This window comes from Hypanus sabinus, chromosome 10, assembly GCF_030144855.1.
Source record: "Hypanus sabinus isolate sHypSab1 chromosome 10, sHypSab1.hap1, whole genome shotgun sequence".
Lineage (NCBI taxonomy): Eukaryota > Metazoa > Chordata > Chondrichthyes > Myliobatiformes > Dasyatidae > Hypanus > Hypanus sabinus.
In genome coordinates, this window is record NC_082715.1 from 73,662,397 (window position 1) to 73,683,187 (window position 20,791).

The 20,791-nt window shown below is 39.5% G+C and overlaps 1 protein-coding gene and 1 long non-coding RNA gene across 4 annotated transcripts in view; one reads left to right on the plus strand and one right to left on the minus strand.

The window, feature by feature from the left end:
* LOC132400754 (uncharacterized) overlaps window positions 1-20,791 on the plus strand; it is a 51,356-nt gene that overhangs the window by 16,587 nt on the left and 13,978 nt on the right. The gene's annotated exons all lie outside the window — the stretch shown is intronic.
* Window positions 1-20,791, minus strand: part of gclc (glutamate-cysteine ligase, catalytic subunit) — a 70,485-nt gene that overhangs the window by 10,367 nt on the left and 39,327 nt on the right. For all 3 annotated transcript variants that reach the window (XM_059982068.1, XM_059982069.1, XM_059982067.1), the window contains exons 11-14: window positions 14,167-14,279; window positions 12,079-12,171; window positions 10,500-10,604; window positions 1,991-2,072 (exon numbers count right to left, since the gene is read on the minus strand). In XM_059982068.1, the coding sequence (XP_059838051.1) occupies window positions 1,991-2,072; window positions 10,500-10,604; window positions 12,079-12,171; window positions 14,167-14,279 (393 nt within the window). The remainder of the gene's footprint in view (window positions 1-1,990; window positions 2,073-10,499; window positions 10,605-12,078; window positions 12,172-14,166; window positions 14,280-20,791) is intronic.

Consider the following 20,791-nt stretch of genomic DNA (forward strand, 5'->3'; position numbering starts at 1 on the left):
TTCAAGAAAGAAGCACAAGAAAGGAAACTATAGGCTAGTTAATGTGACCTCACTGGTTAGGAAGATGTTGGAGTAGATTATTAAGGATTAAGTCTCAGGATACTAGGAGGCACAAGATAAAATAGGTATTAGTCAGCATGGCTTCCTCAAGGGAAACCAAATTGGACAAATCCGTTGAAATTCTTTGAAGAAATAACAAGCAGGATAGACAAAAGAGAATTGGTTGATGTTGTGTACTTGGGATGTTCAAAAGATCTTTGACAATGTGCCAGATATGAGGCTGCTTAACAAGCTAAGAGCCCATGGAAGATTCCAGCATGGATAAAGCAGTGGCTGATTGACAGAAGAGAGGGAATAAAGGGAGCCTTTTCTGGTTGGCTGCTGGTGACTAGTGGTGCTCCACAGGGGGCTGTGTCGGGACAGATTCTTTTAACGTTATATGTCAATAATTTGGATGATGGAATTGATGGTTTTGTTGCAAAGTTTGTAGACGATATGAAGATAGGTGGAGGGGCAAGTTAGTTTGAGGAAGTAGAGAGGTTACAAGAGGACCTCTCGAGTGAGAGTAAGTGTTCAGAACGTACTAGAAGGGCCGAGATGGCCTGTTTCCATGCCTTAATTGTTATATGGTTATATGTTATATGATTAGGATAATTGGCAAAGAAATGCCTGATGGAATGGTTGTCTGGAAGTTTATGGTTATGCACTTCAATAGAAGAACTTAAAAGTTGGCAATTTTCTAAAAGGAGACGAAATTTTAAAATTGAGCCGCAAAGGGACTGGGGAGTCCTTGAACAGGGTTTCTAAAGGTACATTTGCAGACTGAGTCTGTGGTAAGCCAGGCAAATGCAATGTTAGCAGTCATTTCAAAAGAACTAGAATATAAAAGCAAAGACGTAATCTTAAGACTTGATAAAGCACTGGTGAAGCCTCACTTGGGAGTTTAGAGAGCAGTTTTGGGCCCCTCATCTTAGAAAGAGTGTGCTGAAACTGGAGAGGTTCAAGAAAATGATTTCAGAAATGAATGGCATATCTCATATGAAGAACGTTTGTTGGCTCTGGGCCTATATTCACTGAAATTCAGAAGAATGAGGGCTGAGCTCATTGAAATCTATCGAATGATGAATGGCCTTGATTTCCTATGGTGGTAATGTCTAAGACCAGAGGACACTGCCTCATAATAGAGGGGTATCCTTTTAGAATGGAGATGAGGAAGAATTTCTTTAGCCAGAGTGGAGAATCTGCCCCAGGCAGCTGTGCAGACCAAGTATTTATGTATTTTTAAGACAGAAGTTGAGGGGAAAATTGGATCAGCCATGATGAAATGGTGAAGCAGACTCGATGGGCAAAATGGTCCAATTCTGCTTCTATATCTTACGGTCTTATAAGAGGCTAATGCATGTATTGTTTTTTCATAAATTCTATTGCATTTTATCTTCCTGAGAAATGAATGCAAGAAAACAAATCTCAAGGTAGTAACACACACAAAATGCTGGTGGAAAGCAGCAGGCCAGTGAAGAAACCAATTCTTAGTTAAACTTGTTTTTTTTCCCCAAACTCCTCCTGCCCCACATCTAAGCAAACGCCATATAAAACAAATTTCGAGCAATACACACAAAATGCTGGAGACTATCACCTCCCAGCTTCTTCCTCTCTCACCCGCATCTGGCTTCACCCATCATCTTCCAGTTTGAACTCCTTAACACCTTCTTGCATCTTTTCCTTTCCTTTCCAGTCCTGATGAAGAGTTTCAACTCTTTATTCCTCTCCACAGAAGCTGCCTGACCTGCTATGTTCCTCCAGCATTGTGTGTGCTGCTCTGAATTTTCAGCATCTGCAGAATCTCACGTTTAAAACAAATTGATCCACCAACTGCAGTTTGTAAGAAAGTTCCTTTGATATTTACTGGAACATTATTACTTAGAGATGTCTAGAAGATAGATTGTTGAACTGAAATGCATAAATGAATGAAGTAGCTTCTGAATATTACCTTTGTAGATGTCCTTCCTGAAGTAGAACATTCCCTGACGAACAGCATCGCGCTTTTGAGCCACGATCAGGTTCTCATCCACCTAATCAAGTAAAAGTACGCCCACACTGATTTTAGTATTCATGTTTTATGGAAGGCAATATGATTTTATTGAGTTTGCTAATGAAATTTAACAGACCCCACACAAAATGCTGGAGGAACTCAGCAGATCAGGCATCATCTATGGAGGGGAATAAACAGTTGACATTTCAGGCTGGGACCTGTCATCAGGACTGCAAAGGACGAATGCAGAAGCCAAAATATGAAGGTGGGGAAGGAGGAGGAGGACAAGCTGGCAGGTGATAGATGAGACCAAGTGAGGGGGGAAAGGTAGTTGGGTGGAGGGGAGATGAAGAAATAAACTGAGAAGTGATAGGTGGAAAAGGTAGAGGGCTGAAGAAGGAACCTGATAGGAGGGGAGAGTACACCATGGGAGAAAGGAAGCGAGGCAGGTTACCAGAGGAAAATCATGGGCAGGCAAGAAGAAAATGTACAAGGGGGGAGCCAGAATGGGAGAGAAAACAAAATGGTGAATCCATAGATGCTGCCTGACCAGCTGAGTTCTTCCTGCATTTTGTGAGTGTAGTTCAAGATCTGAATCTGCTTATGTCTAACACACTCCAACATCTACTTTTAAAATGATAGCATCTTGGAAACCTTTATCCTGCTGAAACATTACTACAATTGGATGCAAAGTAAGCATACTAGACAATGGACAGAATAGCCCGCTCTTAATTTCAAACTACTGAATGAAGACTAAATGAGCATTTTAAGAAAAAAATTTCCTTAAGACAGCTGAACAATTCAGGAATGCTTGAAGTTTTGCTTAGCTGACTTCTGGTGAATTTGGCGGAAAACAGCAAATTAGTTTGTAAATAAAATGGAACAGAGCAGCATACAATTTTTTTTTCTCAATTTCAAAATACCAGCCTTGTATTTCCATTGGAATATGACAATATATTCCTTAAATTTCCATGAACTGACCAAACCAAAATGTGCCAAAAATTCAGTCTGGAGTTTAGCCATCTGGCACTTAGCCCCCGGTAGTGTCACCCATGGCGGTAAGGTCAAAGGTAAGGTTCCAGAAGAGCGAGCTAACGAAGATCCCAAAAGGTGGAGCTAGCAAAAGATGATGACACATCACAACAGCACTCCATGACAATGGACCCTGACCCTGATCTGTCAAGTACTTTATTGTGGCTGCTCATACATCAGTCTCCCCATGTTAAATAGTTATGAACAGACATTCTCCATCAAGGAAATCCCTGAATGGCCTCTACAGCCTCCCAAGGACCTACTAACAAACTCTTTGGAAAACATACTTGACTCAAGTGATGGCACTACTAAACCATCAAGCTGAAACAGTGACAAAAGCAGGTAAATAGCACTGAGTTCCATAACAGACAAGATATCACAACTGATGAATAGTCTCAAAAGCTTCTATCATTTTTCTAGTGAAAAAGATGCAAATGCCAATAGTGGCAACAATTGACAACTAAGTTTTAATTCCAGGCCATAAAACCATTTGCAATGAATGTACTTTGCAGAAACAAGATAGAGTTGAAGACCTGCAGGACAGCTAAAGCCAAAAAGAGTAATTTCATCATATTCAAACTACTTTCAGGAGAACTGCAATATCAGGGCATACTCAGAACTCAGCTGGTATCAGACAGTAGATCTCTGGGCTATTGAATAACATTCCTACTATTACCTTAGCACATTCTAAATTTAAGTTTTTAGATACACACCATTATAATAATTTTTCCAACAAAGTTAATTGAAAGTGAGTGCAGGCTGCAGGGCCTGGCAAGTGAGAAGGAAGCTCAGGATAATCACCCAGTGAACCAGATATTGAACCTTCATGATTTCTGAACCACCACACAGCAGACTATCAAAGTTTTACTGCAATTGGTGGAGCTGAAAGCTTGCCCTAATTGCACCAACTGTTCAAGCTACAAACTGACCCAAGAGTCGCACAATTCAGCTGATAAACTGAACAAATGAGAGTTTCAAAAATGACATAAATTAATAACAAAAGTACAGATGACAAAAGATTAAGGAGTTCACTGAAAGTCCTTAAACTTCTGAAAAAAAAGCTGCTATTATTACTGGGGTGAACAGATGAATTTCCATTTAAGTCAATTTACTTCTATTTGCAAGTATCACCAACTAAATGGTACTTGATCTGAAGTGTTTGATGTTGAACATTCCTTAATCAGGTCTTATTCTTACAAAAGGTACCAATTAACTGCAGCAGCACGCATATCCAGTCTTTATGATCCTTTAATGTCAGATTCTAGTTCTATTTGAAAATAGCATTCATTACAGTCGAGCAGCCTTTAAACTTGGCTCATCTGAATACAGTAGTCCTATTATTCTTTGGATGGATCATCACAGGGCTGTGGAAATGTAGTGGAAAAAAATGGCACTTTGTCTGTAACAAAATGAAACCTGTATTGCTAATGTTTGTGCAACATTATGCTAATAGAACCAGAGTCCTTGACAAACTGTAGACCCGCAGGTCTATTATTACAAAAATGCCAACTATACTGATTAAGCAGAAAGACAAAATACATCCTTCCCTTGAAAAGTATAGGTAACGATACATGTGTGTAAAGGAGTGAATATGCTGTTTCTTTTGAAGCCATCACTAGCTCTTGTGCAGTGCTAGTTTTCCCTTGCTGAAAGTAAAATAAACACGCTTATGATTGATCCATTCTGAGTTAATTATTGTTCGTTATAATACATAGCAAAAAGATGTGACAGAACTTGGAGGTTCCAACAAGATTGCATGTTTAGGTGCTGGAGCAAACCAAGAGGAATTCTGGTGACTACCTGCTGCTGGGGAAACTCCAGCAGAAGCAAAATCACCAATAAGTATATTTGCTTTTTGCTCTGTGGTCTTTCCAGGAGGGTAGCAAATACTCTGCCCTGCTTCCATTCTATGCACTGCGATCTGTGCTATTGTCTAGAGTGGATCAGTTTCTCCCAAGTGATTCCAGTGCTTTCAGCATGGCAACCAGAAACAGATAGGTATCAATGATTAGATTTCACTGGTTCGGGCATCAGGGACACCCAAAATCTGGCCTCAGGGGTGCATCGGCAAGAGTGGATTTGTGGAAATTGAGCTCATAAGTTTAATCCCTACAGGATGCAGTGGTGAACCAAACATAAAATAAAGTAGGATGAGAAAGAGAGACTAGAAATTGGTAATAATGGGACACCAGCATGGTATATGTTTAAAAATTATGGGAAGGGATTGGTGGAAAAATTGTCCAGGTGGGTTAAATGGACAATGCAATCTGTTTCTGGAGGATACAGGAACCAGCCATTCTATAATGTAAGAGGACAACCATACTACAAAGTCTGGTGAGGATAATATTTGTGTAACCAAAATAAGGGGAGAGCTTATTAATGTCCTAAAATCAGATGTGGGAGTTAACGTAACAGACCAAGATTTATATCATACCTTTCTATTTTCTCTAGATGTGCCTGCAAACTTATGTGGAAAAGGTTTATTGTGCAAAATGCGAGCTATTACCTGCACCTGCACCTGGAAGACTTGCTGTGCATTTCCCAGAGAACCATTGTGGACTATACTTCAGTAGCAGTCAATCTATTTTGTATAAGTGGCAGTTACTCACTCCCGCCTGTCAATGAGTTTGGAACGTTTTTGTAAGAGAGCTTGAAAGCCTCTGGTGATTTCCCTTTTCTGTTTCACTCTACAATTTGGAAAGTGCCACTTACCTTCACTGCACGGCTTATTATGACTCGGCTGAAAATGACCATTTTATGCATCAGAAATCGTACATCTACAATCAGTAAGGAAATTGTTCTATACACTTTTCAAATATATGTGGGTGATTCTGGTATTGCAGCGTCAGTGTGACTCCCCCAGAGGTTCAGCAGGTGATTTCAGATCAGGAGAACCGGAAACCCCACCTAACTCTAGCAGTTTCCAGAGGTAGGGTGGCAAAGGACTTTGATTAATGGTCAAGGGTCTGTGAAGATTGTCACAACAGGAGGCCCTAGAAATGACTGGATGGAATTTATTGTGATTGGAAAGAGACAAAAGCTTTCTTTTATGGCTGCCTGGTACACTAGGAGCAGAGACTAGCTTTGAACAGGGAAGCTGTAGGTTTGTTGTTCAGTGCTGATGTGGACATTTACTCTCCAAAGTACCACCATAACTTCGCGCTCTCTTGCCAAATGAAACTGGTAAAATGCTCACAGCTGAGCTGCATAAAGTGACCATCAACCCAAAAGCTCCACTACCCTCTTTCCCCAGAGGCTGAAGAGGGGATTGATAAATACAAATTAAACATGGTCTGCCCGTTTTATCACAAGCTACAAATCAATATTGTGAACAAAGCATGACATGTATTTTACAAAATTCAGGGAAGCTAGTGAAGGTGGAAGGATCTCATCCACCACTGTCTGATGGACTATTCGTGTATTTCAAAAGGATTTTGTAGAATTACCTTTGAGTGAAGGATGTAAACAGTATTGGTCATTATTGTTTTTTCACGATGGGTTGAAGCATTTCCTTGTAGAAAAAATGATGCAGTTGCAGTAGCTAAATAGGGTGATAATAAAGTAGTATACAAGGCCTTATAGATGGATCAACATTTCCTTCGTAGCTACCATCCTCAGCTGGCAAGCTTAGTAAAGATGAATAGAATGATTAAAAATAAGTTTAGTAAGATGTGTGAGCAAACTGTATTGAGACGGGAACAAGTATTACTTTAGTGTAGTGGTCGCCAACCCATCGATCTTGATCGACTGATCGATCTTTGAGACTTTCCCAGTAGATTCGGAAAAAAAAAGAAAAATAAATACACAAATACTATTGAGAAATTGCTTTTGGGTTGCGGGGTTTTCGTTCTGTTCTTTCTGCCCAGTGCGCATAGCGTTGGTCCCCCGCACTACAGTCTACTTTAGTGGTCCCCAACCACTGGGCCACGAGGAAATAATGAGTCAGCTGCACCTTTCCTCATTCCCTGTCACAGCCACTGTTGAACTTGAACCCACGCAAGGTCATCAGTCGCCTAAACGCGTGGACGGCAGGAAGTGCCGATGCTACTAGCCCAGAGCTCGGCCGGCAGGTGCAGGCCTCTCGCTCTTCTCACTCAGTTGGTCGCTCTGTCTGGACTGCAACCGCCATGGCCCTGGCACGGGGACCTCTGGCCCTGACCTTGTCCTCTCACCCCACCCATGACCAGCCTCACCTTGCCAGGGCATCTGGCAGGCAGAGACTGGAGGTTGGGGAGGCTGTCTAATGAGGCAATGAAGCCCTCAAAACTGCTTCTGTACCTTGAGTCCAAGCACCCTGCACTTAAAGATGAAACCGTTGAGTTTTTTCCGCAGAAAAAAACGTGAGCAGGGCAGGACAGCAGCTAAGTGCCGAGAGCTGCAAAGGCCGTGTTTAACACCCCCCCAACCCCCGTTGGCCGGTCCGCAAGAATGTTGTCAATATTAAACCGGTCCACGGTGCAAAAAAAAGAGTGGGTACCCTGGTGCTTATGCATTATTTCTACTTCCGGGTGGCAGGGTTTTACTTCCGGTCTTTTCTGCCCCAGTGCGCATGCATGTGACTAATCAATTTGGAATCGATCTTGCCTTTCACTAAGGCCAAGGTAGTGGATCTTGGGCTAAAATAGGTTGGTGACCACTACTTTAGTGTTTATGACCATTAGGGCCACAGCCAATAGGACTACTGGATTGTAGCCCCACAAAATCATAATGGGTCAGCCATTGTGTTATGTTTGATGCACCACTCGGAGTTAAGCAAATGGACACACACATTTTGGATGAGAGCATGCTGGCCTATTGTGTATCCTTGACAAAGTATCAACAAGTCATCAACAGGTGAAGGAAGAATAACTGACTGCCAATGGTGTAGAGCCTGTAGATTAGGTGCTGTGCGGGCGTTTAAGAGGAAGAATTGAATGCAAACTTGGTTTGAAGGACCATGCCAAATAATACCGGTGACTAATATAGCTTTCAAGGCAAGAGAGAAATTATCATGGATACACACTTTGCAATACAAGAAGGCACCTGAACTATTGCAGACATAAGGCTTGTGTTGGCATTAACGTGAATAAGAGGAATAATTTTTGGTGAACTCCTGCGAACATTTAAAAAAACAGTAATACATGTGTTATGAATATGCCAACAGAACAAACGTCTTTAGTTGCTGGATGTGCATGGGGATTCCTGCCCACTCAGAATCCAAGCTCCCTTACTCCCCATTTTATTTTTATAACATGAATGTTACTGATGGATAATGAGGGTTCTCCATATTTGGTTCTTCAGATTTTGGTATACTGAAAAGAATGGGGTTTGGAGTACACGTACAGGAATAACCTGGGGACGAGAGGAGCTGAATGGATAATCCTGAATCATTCCAGGACAGACACTAATTGCCATTACGAGTGGTTTAATGGATGGTATATTCCCCCCTTTAAGCTCGATTGGTAGCCACAAGTATAGGGACCAGATTTCTTAGATTAAACTGTGATGCACCATCAATAACTCTCTGAGACGTGAGGCAAGATATCGGCTTTTATTGACTGGAAGAAAGAACAAGCAGTAGTTGACCACCATACTACATCCTGGAGACTGAGGGCAGGGCTCAGGCCTCAATCGCCTTTATACCGGGGTCTGTGGGAGGAGCCACAGGAGCAGTCAGCAGGTGGGGCGTGTCCAGACAGGTATATGTAGTTCACCACAAACTGTCCAGTACAATAGCTGAGGGCACTGATCTGGTAACATGTAACTGCAGCTAGAAAGGCAAGAATGCTGTACTTGCATTCCTGACGAATCAGAAACTAGAACTAACTTGGCAAATCACATCCAAGAAGCTACCAAAAGGATTAAGAAAATATTGGATCAGTTTCACAACTATGTCACTCCAAGAGGTGGATGGTGACCATTCAGGGCCCTAGAAAGATAGTGGGCAACTATTCTGCATTATGGTATAACTTTTGGTATTAATAATGGCTCTTAGTCTTCTACTATTCTTTTTAAGTTATAGGTTGAAGGAGTGAATATTAAGGAAAGGAATGGGTACTCACTAAGATGGATGGATGCAAGGAGAATTTTGAGTAGGACTTTGAAATTGCATCATTGCTTTATATACATATATGCACATTTCAATTACTGTAATGCTCACATGAAATGAGAAAAGGAGGGACTGTGGAAATGTACTTAAATGTAGTAACAAAATTGCATTGTAACAAAAATGGAACCTGTATTGTACCAGACTGTTTATTATAAGATGTAGTGAAAAGGTGCTCAATAGGGTGTCAAAATCCTCCAGGCTCTGACATTCCTCCTCCCTTGATTGTTATTTGATTATTTCCACCTGTATCTAGTTTCAATTACCAATAAACCTGTGCCTTATATTGTTTCTTTATTTAAGTTCCCTCCATTTAGTTTGTCTTTGCTCAATCTCAAGACTTCCTATCCTATATGTGGTGATTCTTGAAGTCCCTATAAACTAATCCTCTAAAGATTCTTCGTTCAACTCCATCCTCATCTCTGATCTCCTCTGCACTTGGATCCACCTGGTCTGCGTCTCTCCTGATAGTCTACGGGTTAAAGATACTAAACTTCACCATAATTACCCTGGTTCAACCCAGCCTGGCAACCATCCCTTGCTACAAATTCTGAGATATCTGCATCATTATTCCAAATCCTTTTCAATACAAACTGTAAACAGAGGGCAGCTAAATTTCAAGAAAAGCCAAATTTCCTCTATGTATTTTAATACTAAAAGGTTAGATATGACTCAATATAGAGAGAACAATATTTTAATTCTCGATTAAGAAAACAAACTGCATTTTCCCAAATTTTCCATCTTTTAAGTTTACTTGCCACATTCCAAATTACATTTAACTGCAAAGCAGCTTTTGAATACAAAACTAAATTTGATGGGAGAAGGGCTGGGAAATGGAGCACCACTCCTCAATCTCTGAATTGACCTTTTTCCCTAAAGATTCTTTCCTTTTGGTTGAAGATAACATATAATTGGCCTTCAGAAAGTAAGTGGAAAGGAAATGGAAAATTTCCAATGAAGACAGTAAAGAACAATACTCCATTGTGGCTGTATTTTGTAAAGGCAAAATCTGTGAGGAAACTGGAGCACCCAGAGGAAACCTGGGAGAACCTACAAACTCTTTTCAGACAATAGTGAAACTGAACCTGGGTCACTGGCTCTGTAACAGTGCCACATGAACCAGTACACTACCTTGCCACCGAAGGTGCTGAAGAGAATCCACACTTGTTAAGCATGTTATAATATTTAACTTCTTAGTTAAATAGTCAAAAGACCTAGTTTTATTTGAATATTTCAAGGGACCACACCATTTTTATTACATGATTACATTTGACCTGCCTTAAAACAAATGTACATTGCTAACTTAATAAAGTATTTTGAAAGTCAACGTTTTCAGGATCTGATACTTACTTTTGAGAGTGGAACAAGAAAATCTAATTTATAGGAAAGTATCACTCTGGTTAGCAGCACAACAAAGACCACATAAGCAGAATTCTCGAAGTCTGTTAACTGGACCTGTGAACAATTGAATTTGAAGAACATTAGTGTTTGCAGAGATTTAAACAGCCAATTTGCTTTTGTTTGGGTTACTCTCGGAGAGTAACAATTTATTGTTTTTCTTTTTAAAGAAACTGTGCTTGCACATAGGGAAGCCATCATAATACATGCAGCCCATAAAAAGCAGAATACATGCAGTGTATTCAAGTTTCATAAATTACAGAACACTGAAACTCAATATTTTGAATTGATGGATATTTTATTGCAGTGTGGTATGTGCCAGCATTGTACAGAGAGTGATTCAAATGAAGGACTTCTGTGTGCTTAAGGAGGATTCCAGTATTCATCAAACTCACAGTGATAGGAAAGGTAGTTGTGGGGAGAACACTAACAACTTCCATTGATGCAAAGGCCAGCAATGGGATCATTTTAAAATAATTTGAGTTTTATTGGAATAAAGCAACACACAAAATGCTGGAGCAACTCAACAGCAACTCAACAATGCTGGAAGCATCATGGAGAGAAATAAACAGGTGACCATTCATCAGGATTCGAAATTGGCCCAAAATGCCAGCTGTTTATTCCTAGATAGGCATGTGCGCCAAGTGGGAGGGAAGCTTCAGATTAATCTTACAGTAGGTTGAAAAGTCAGCACAACATGTGGGCCAAAGAGCCTATAGAGGGTTGCAAGGTTCTATGAATCAATCTGGGAAACTCTCAATGCATTGCTTCTGTTGCAAGTTTATCATCCAGTAGGACTTTAATAAAGGTGCCAAAGCAAATTTAAGCTGAAGGATTTTGGAAGTGGCACGACTAAATAGACTGACATGTTATGAAGACTGGTTAACAGACAGAAAACACTAACTGCAGTTAGGTCACTTTTGGGTTGGGAGGCTGTGATGAGTGAGAGGACAACTGTTCCAAATTATTATCAAACACTGGATGTTTAGATGTAAGTTTTATTTACTATGTTTGTTGATGATACAAACTTAAGTGACTGTGTGGGTACTGAGGAGGATACAGAAGGGCTTCATGGGATATACAAACAGATCAAGCAAAAGGACAGCTCTTTCTTTAAAAGATTAAGGAGATTAACTTTGTCACATACACATTGAAACATTTGGTGTCAACAGCCACAGTCCAAGAATGCAGCCCAAAAGTGTCAACGTAATTGTAGTACCAATAAAGCATACAGACAGCTTACTGACCCTAACCCATACGTCTTTGGAATGTGAGAGGAAACCTGAACACCTGGAAACCCACACAGTCAAACTGGAGCTTTCAAGCGGTGGTTTGAGACAAAATGGAATTGAAATCCATTTTAACTGTTAAGTGGTGCCTTCATACTAACACTAAAGTATGGCGAGACACATCTTTTAAAGTTGGAATTTCATCACCTAAAGCTTATAAATATTTGTTAGCACAGATGAAAGGAATGGATGAGTTTCTTACAATTAACATTCAGTTATAGCAGTACAATTATGATACTTGCCTCCAATGGCCGAAATTCAACCCTCCATCCAATTTCAGAATTTGGGGGTGGTGGCTTGAATCTCATTGTTTGCCAGTTTGTGGATTGTATATTCTATTAATAGCCAAAATGTATAAATATTATTTTTACATTTCCATAACTCACTTTTTATACAAATATTCTATAGATGATATACAGAAGTTCTTTTTAATAAAAATCTAATGAAATCATTACTCAAGTAATCAGACCATAGCTTTGTAACAGGGTAACATTTCTGCACAACTGGAAATAGATTTGTTTGCAAATGCAGTGTCTTAACAGGATGAAACCCGTCAGAGCTGACCACAGTTGCAGTTTCTTTGCCTCACAAAATATTCTTTTGGCTAACTATTCTGATCTAAACAGAATCCTGAAACTTAACAATGAGACAGAACACACAAGAGGAGAGTGGCCTTCTTTTTTTCCGACTCTAAAATTCCTGGAAATTTACATGAAAGTTCTTATAGAGCATTAGATAGATAGAATGAACATATATAAAAATAAATAAATCCTGGTTAATCTGCATACATATATACAGAGTGAACCCCAGATTACAAATTAAAGATGTTTTCTCTCCATGCTGGAGAAAGTTACAAACTCAGTAATATAGGACTATGGGTGTGATAAGGTGGTTAAATTATGAACAATACATATCAAAACAGCATTATAACACATTACAATATTTTAGTACATCAAGTATTTATCTGTAAGTTTCAGTACCAGCACCCTAAATAAACCAGATGCTCATATCAATGTTGGCAGATAGATATTGAATACTATACTTAATGTGGTTTGGATTAGTTACGTTGATCTCAGAAACATTAGGGACATATTTACAAGGATGGAAGTAGTATTAAGACCATTAAAAGTTGATGTGAAGAACTTAATTTTACAGACTATTACTTTCATTTAAATTTATACTCCTGTAAATATTTACAAATGATAATTGCTACATTATTGGCTCTATGTATTTTTCCAGAAGGAAAAATCTATTCTATATTTAGTAGGTATTTATTTGCAGTTTGAGGTTTTGTTTCATCATAAAAACCCTCATCATTTCAAACTGCAAAAAAAATTCAAACAACCTAGATTTTAATAACTATCAAAGCATTTGCTAACTCCAGGCAGTCTCCAGGCTATGACAGGGTTATGTTCCTGAGAACCATTCACAACCATGGAGAGTGAGCAGATGCAGGAAGAGCTGCTTCCAGCTGGTCTCATCAAGTGAACTTACTGTTTTTTGGGCGGTGGGGGTTGGAGAAAAGAAGTTGTGTGAGGGCAGACAGACAGAAATGCTCCAATCCTTCTCTCAAGATGCCTGCAGCCAGCAAATCCATCCCACCAGTTTTCCAGATGCCTGTACTATCCTACCGGATCCTTAACTATTTTTACCCACAACTAATGCATTGGTCTCGGTTAGCCTCCAAATTTCTAACTTTAGAATCTTATATGCCAGGGTCCCAATCTTCACCAAGGCACCCAAACTTATTGATCTTTAAACTTCACACCTGTTGCTGAAATCACTCCATGGACTCATCCCTCTATAATCATGTGAACCTTCTTTACTCTAACAACTGAACTTTTCTAGTGCTGGATTCCTTTCTCCTAGCTGTGTAATAAAAGATTAAAGATAATTTTGTTGTCAAGAGTACATCTGAACATAAAATGAAATGCATCGTTCATGTCAATTAAAATCATTGAGGATTGCGCTGGAGGCAGGCTGCAAGTGTTGCCATATTTCTGGCATCAACATAACATGCCCACAACTTATCAACCCTAAACACAAGTCTTTGAGCTGTGGAAGGAAACCAGAATATGGGAAGAGGCCCACATGGTCACGGGAAGAACATATAAACTACAGACAGAGGGAGAGATCAAATCCTGATTTTAAAGCTGGTTGCTGTAAAGCACATCACTATCAGTCATGCTACTGTGCAGCCCAACTTTTCTTAAGCTATCCCTTTCCAAATTTTGAAACCTGGATTTTGCTAATTTATGTATGATTACACTCCCGGCATGTTTTATTTTGAAACCACTATTTAAATGTTACTTGAATGCATTGCAGATTACCTCAAAGTGATCAGATTCATTGGCATCGTCCAAATGTATCCTTTCTGCATAGAGCGTTAAAGGATCTCGAATGAAAAGATGAGCAATATGTTGTGCCAGCAGATGATCAATACCTAAAAAAAAAGTATTTTCATATTGCAATGAAGAAATGTTTTTTTTTTACTAATCGAGCCCTCACACTTCACACCCCATAACATTCCTTTACTCCGTGAAAATATCCAATAAGCCAATAGCCAACACAACCTCCTCAATTTCCTCTACATATTGGAGATGCTAATTTGTCTGCAATCTCCTGGGAGAGCAAGGTTAATTCAGGTATTTAAAAACTCTTAACTTGTTATATTTCATCATAATTCTCATGTATTTAGCTACATAAATTTAGAAAGCAGACACAAAATTCCATTCATGGAGTACTTAACCAACTCCATCATGGACAATCCCAAGCCCAGGAGAGTTGGGCATGGGGCTAGTAAACACAACATGCAAAAACCCAAAGCTATAGAAACCTCAACAGAAGCTCCAAAGACCATAAGACAAAGGAGCAGAATTAAGTCATTCAGCCCACCAAGTCTGCTCTGCCATTCCATCACCTGCCTTTTCACCATATCCTTTGATGTCCTGACCAATCAGGAAGTGATTAACTTCTGCCTTAAGCATACCCACCGACTTGGCCTCCACCCAGTCTAGGGCAGAGCATTCGACAAATTCAGCACTCTTTGGCTAAAAAAATTTCCTCCTTACCTCCATTCTAAAGGGTTACCCTGCAATTTTGAGGCCGTGCCCTTGGTAAGACCTCATCCCTGGGAAAGATAACATATACCAAGAAGATGGGCTACATCTGGAGACAACTTGAAAGAATCGCCCAGGACAGTGGACTCTCGTATTCTGCTGTCAATGGCCTATGCCCCAACAGGGGCAATGGACTTAAGAAGAATACTTAACCAAAATAAAGTTGCTATTCAAGTTAAAAAATACATGCAACCACACTAATACAGCCTCTTTAAAATGGCATTACATGTCTCAAAGCACTGAATGAGAGCATAATCAAGCTGAAACTAATGCTAAGTTACACAGGAGATTCTAGAGTTTGGTCAATAACACTTCAGAAATATGTGAAAAATTAGATTTGGTTTGGGGGTCTTGACAGCTTGCTCTACTGCAATCACATTCTTTCCATGCCTACATGACAAAAGGAGGCGGTAAGGCCAAGGATAAGATTAGCGTTATTTGTCACCTGTACATCAAAACATAGTGAAACGCATTAACAACCACAGTCCGAAGATCTACCAGTGGCAACCTTCAAGTGTCACCACGTCTTAATAAGCTGGTAAGGAAGGCGGGCTCTGTCGTGGGCAAAGAACTGGAGAGTATGACATCGGTGGCAGAGCGGAGGGTGCTGAGTAGGCTACGGTCAATCATGGAAAATCCTGAACATCCTCTGCACAGCACCATCCAGAGACAGAGAAGCAGCTTCAGCGGCAGGTTGCTGTCAATGCAATGCTCCTCAGACAGGATGAAGAGATCATTACTCCCCAATGCCATTCGGCTCTACAATTCAACCACCAGGGGCAAGACATGTTAAAGTGCCGGGGTTAGGACTGAGCTTAAGTTACCATTCAATGCACTTTAGTAAACTTTTTAAGAACTTTTTAAAAGCTATTTATTAATGCTTTTTGGGAGGGTGATTTTAGATGCATATCATACTTATACTGAGTTAAATACTGTATGTAATTAGTTTTGCTACAAATAAGTGTATGGGACACTGGAAAAATGTTGAATTTCCCCTTGGGGATGAATAAAGTATCTATCTATCTATGCTTTTGATGCCAAAATAGCATGTCAACAACTTACTAAGCTATACAGCTATGGAATGCGGGAGGAAACTGGAGCACCCAGAAAAAACCCAGACTGTCAGGTGTACAAACTCCTCACAGACAGTAGTGGCAATGAAACCCCGATCACTGATTCCATGTCACAATTCAGCTAGAATGACAAAGAAATTGAAAAGCGGGAACAGATTGTAATTGCAAATGTAGCAAAACACAAAACAAAATTGTAAATGCTTCTATAAATAAAACTACAGCAATGGGAAACTAGAAAAGGGAAAGATAAAACAGTAACATATAGGAGCAGAATTAGACCATTGAGTTCATCAAATCTTTTCTGCCATTTAATCATGGCTGATCCATTTTTTGTCTCAGCTCCAATCTCCAAGGACCTCAACAGAGATCATTTGTAGAATGCTTAAGGGATGGTTTTTTAGAACAGCTTGTTGTTGAGCCCACTAGGGGATCGGCTGTGCTGGAATCGGAGTTGTGCAATGATCCAGAGGTGGTAAGACAGGTTAAGGAACCCTTAGGGAACAGTGATCATGATATGATCAAGTTTACTTTGAAACTTGAGAAGGAAAAACTAAATTCCAATGTGTCAGTGTTTCAGTGGAATAAAGGAAATTACAATGGCATGAGAGAAGAACTGGCCAAAGTTGACTGGAAAGGGACACTAGCAGGAAGGACAACAGAGCAGCACTGGCTGTTGTTTCTGCAAAAAAAATGAAGGAAGTGCAAGACAGATATATTCCAAATAAAAAGAAATTTTTGAACGGAAGAAGGACACTACCGTAGCTGACAAGTGAAGTCAGAGCCAAAGTAAAAGCAAAAGAGGGCATTCAAGGAAGCCAAAGCTAGTGGGAAGATAGAGGATTAGGAAGCTTTTTTAAAAAACTTGCAGAAGGAAACTAAGGTCATTCAGAAGGAAAAGATGAATTATGAAAGGAAGCTGATAACTGATATTAAAGACACCAAAAGCTTTTTTTTTTAAAAAAGTGTATAAAGAGTAAAAGAAAGTCAAGGGTATATATCGGACCAATAGAAATGACGATATTGTAATGGAGACAAAATGGAGATATTGTAATGAGAGACACAGAGATGGCAGAGGAACTGAATGCGTATTTTGCATCAGTCTTCACAATGGAAGACATCTGCAGTACACTGGACATTGAAGAGTGTCAGGGAAGTGAAAATGTGAAAATCACAACTGAGAAAGTGGTCAAGAAGCTTAATGGTCTGAGGGTGGATAAATCTCCTGGACCTGGTGGATCTGGTGACCCTCGGGTTCTAAAGGAAGTAGCTGGAGAAATTGCAGAGGCATTAACAATGATCTTTCAAGAATCAATAGATTCTGGCATTGTACTGGATGACTGGAACATTGCAAATATTACTCCGCTATTTAAGAAGAGTGGGAGGCAGCAGAAAGGAAACTATAGACCTGTTAGCCTGACATCAGTGGTTGGGAAGTTGTTGGAATCGATTGTTAGGGATGAGATTACAGGGTACCTGGAGGCACATGACAAGGCATGCTTTTTCTGAACCTCTACAACCTCTAATCTCATCTCATTGATTGGAATAACTGATTCCAAATAGCTTTTGGAGAGGGCAAAACGTACTTTTTCCAACAGATACTTGTAATATTGGATCATTTTCATCAATAAATAAATGAACAAAAATAATGCTTTTGTGTTATTTAATTGAACTTTCCTTGTATAGTTTTAGGATTTGCGTAAAGATCAGATTGAATATTAGGTCATACTTATGCAAAACTAGAGAAAATATTGCAGGGTTCGCAAACTTTCTAGCACCACTGTACAATTCCCAACACTGTTTTACATCTGATGTTTCTTTGCCGATTCTTCTCATCTGTCTAAGACCTTCTGTAGCCTCTCTACTTCCTCAAAATTACCTGTCCCTCCATCTATCTTCCTAAGATACAAGACCTTTCTCTGGAGCATTTACATGCATACCAAAATCTAATTTCATGAATACAACCATAGCACTGTGGTCTGTATAAATGTGTTGTTTGAAGCTCCATTATGGTTTAAACTGGTAAGTAGTACTTTATAAAAAAGTTCTTAGTGGTCATTATGAAGTTAGATAACCCACAATTAAGGATTTGGATATGTTATGAAATGCAATAAAAAGAAATGAGAAAACAAGGAAAGGACGTGCAGGGGATGGTTCCTATAATAGGCAAGTTTAGGCACAGAGGGCACAGCCACAGAACAGGGAAATGTCCATTTAGAACAGAGAAGAGGATGAATTTTTTTAAAGTCAGAGAGGGTGGTGAATCTGTGAAATTCGTTGCAAGGGAGAGCTGTGGAGGGCAAGTCATTAAATAAACTTAAGCAAAGGTTGACAGGTTCTGGAATAGTAAGGGTGTCAACACCGATGGGGAGAAGGCAGGGGAATGGGGTTAATAAATCTTCCATGATGGATTGGCAAAGCAGACTCTAATGATCAAATGACCTTATTCTGATTCAATGTCTTATTCTCTTAAATTAAATGAAAATACTGTATAAATTTGCCACTAAGCATGCCTACCACACCAAACCCATCTTTTAAAAATATCTTGCAATCCTCTTTCATATTGTTGTTTAACTTCTTCGTTTCAGTCAGTTTTTTCAGGAAAAGAAGTGAAGTTGTTGGTGTGGAAGTTGTGGTAAGGCAAGAGTTAAAGACAACATCTAGGCAAGGATGACTGCTGTGCTGTGTAGTTAACCCAGACAAAAGAGACCTTTGAAGTGAGACTACTGGAGTCACCCCTGTTTATTATAGACGATGTCGACGAGGATGACTATGGTAGAGGGGGATCTCTGAAGTGAGACCTTTGCTTAGAAAGGTCTTGCTTGAAACATAGCTTCCCATTACACAGTAGGAGTACTGGACAGAGTCACAACAGGAATAACAAAAGGATATGAAACACACCTAATAACTAAGAAACAATTGCTTTACTAGCTTTGGAGTATCAGTTGTTAGCTTGTAGTTTCTTTTATTGTGAATGGTGATTGATCTTACAAGTAAGGAATTCAAACAGACCCAATTTACTAAATGGTCAATTTCCAGAACTGATAAGCCAATTGTGTGTGTAAAAAAATAATTTTGCTGTCCTGCTTCAGAACAGTGTGGTGACAAGGGTCATGTTGTTCTCCTTGAGCATAAATATGTTGGAGTCATAAATGTCAGTGTGTTGATTCCAATTAGCGATGACAACATTCGTCTGATAGAAACCTGGAATATCACCTGTTTTTATTCCCGTAAAGATATAGTGGTGCTAGAAAGTTTGTGAACCCTGTAGAATTTTCTCTATTTCTGCATAAATATGACCTAAAATGTGAATAGATCCTCATGAAAGTCCCAAAACTACATAAAGCCCAATTAAATAAATAACAAAAAAAAAAAATTGTTCTATTTATTTATTTATTGAGAAAAATGATCCAATATTACACGTATTTGCTGGAAAAAGTATTGGAACCTCTGGGGCAATGCCTTCTGCAAAAGCTATTTGGAGTCAGGTGTTCAAATCAATGAAATGAGATTCGAGGTGTGGATTTCAGAGGTGCCCTAACATCCCCCCACCCTCTCTATATTATATATATATATATATATATATATATACACATACACACACACACATATACATATACACACAGACACACACACACAAATGTGTCTTCCCCTTTTGTTGAGAAGTTTCTGAATGACGATGGAGAAGCTGCAAGAGCAACAAAACCTGACCACATCTATATGAATGCAATGGGGTTTGGAATGGGCAATTGTTGCCTTCAGGTTAGTGTCCAATTGGAAGTTTTGTGAATAATGTTCATTTAATTTTTAGCTACATTTCAGTGAATCCCTTTTGTTTGTGAAAGGTGGCATTCCAAGCTTGCAGCATCTCAGAAGCCAGGTATCTTTATGACCAGCTTGCTACAATTTGCCCTGTTGTGGTAAGTTGCTTTTTCTTTTATCAATTATAGCTTGAGAGTTAGTTTGGTTGAGTGAAAGTGGCACAGTAGGCAAAAGGAGGTCTGCAAAAAAGATGAAGAAGTTGAGTAGGTTATGGGTGGGGATATCCTGCACATCATGATAAATTGAGTCTTATTTATTACGTATGTATGTTTGTGGGAGGAAATAGCGTTTAACTTGGGTGTAATCATGAATCAGTTGGAACTTTTCACCACAGTTGGCCGACAGCAGATCAAAAACATTGGAGAATACTTTTTATTCAGCGAACACTGTTACAGAGGAGGAACAGAACAGTCCGGGGAGCATCTACAGAAAGGAGTAAAAAAAAAATCACACAAAGTCAGGCTACTGACAGAGCCTGCTCTTCTCAAGAAAGAGTAGTTGAGTACCATGCCTCTATCAAAACAACTTTCAGAGGACCTTAGAATAGTAGAGATCCACGATGTTGGAAAAAGATACAAAAGCATTTCTGAAGACCCAAGTGTTCTTCAGTCCACAGTAAGAGACATTGTTTACAAATGGAGGAAACTCAGTACCGTTGCTACGCTCCCTTGGAGCGGGCATCCTACAAAGATCAGAACAAGAGCACAATGTGCAACACTGAAGGATGTGAAAATAAATTCAAGGATAACAGCAAAAGACCTGCAGATATCCCTAAAACTTGCTAAAGTCACTGTTCCTGTGTCCACTATAAGAAAAATACTGAACAAGAATGGTGTTTATGGAAGGACACCACTGAGAAAATTATTGCACTTACCAAAAAAAAAAAAAATAAAAAAAATAAATTGCTGCACATTTCAAGCTTGCAAAAGAACCAGTTGATGTTC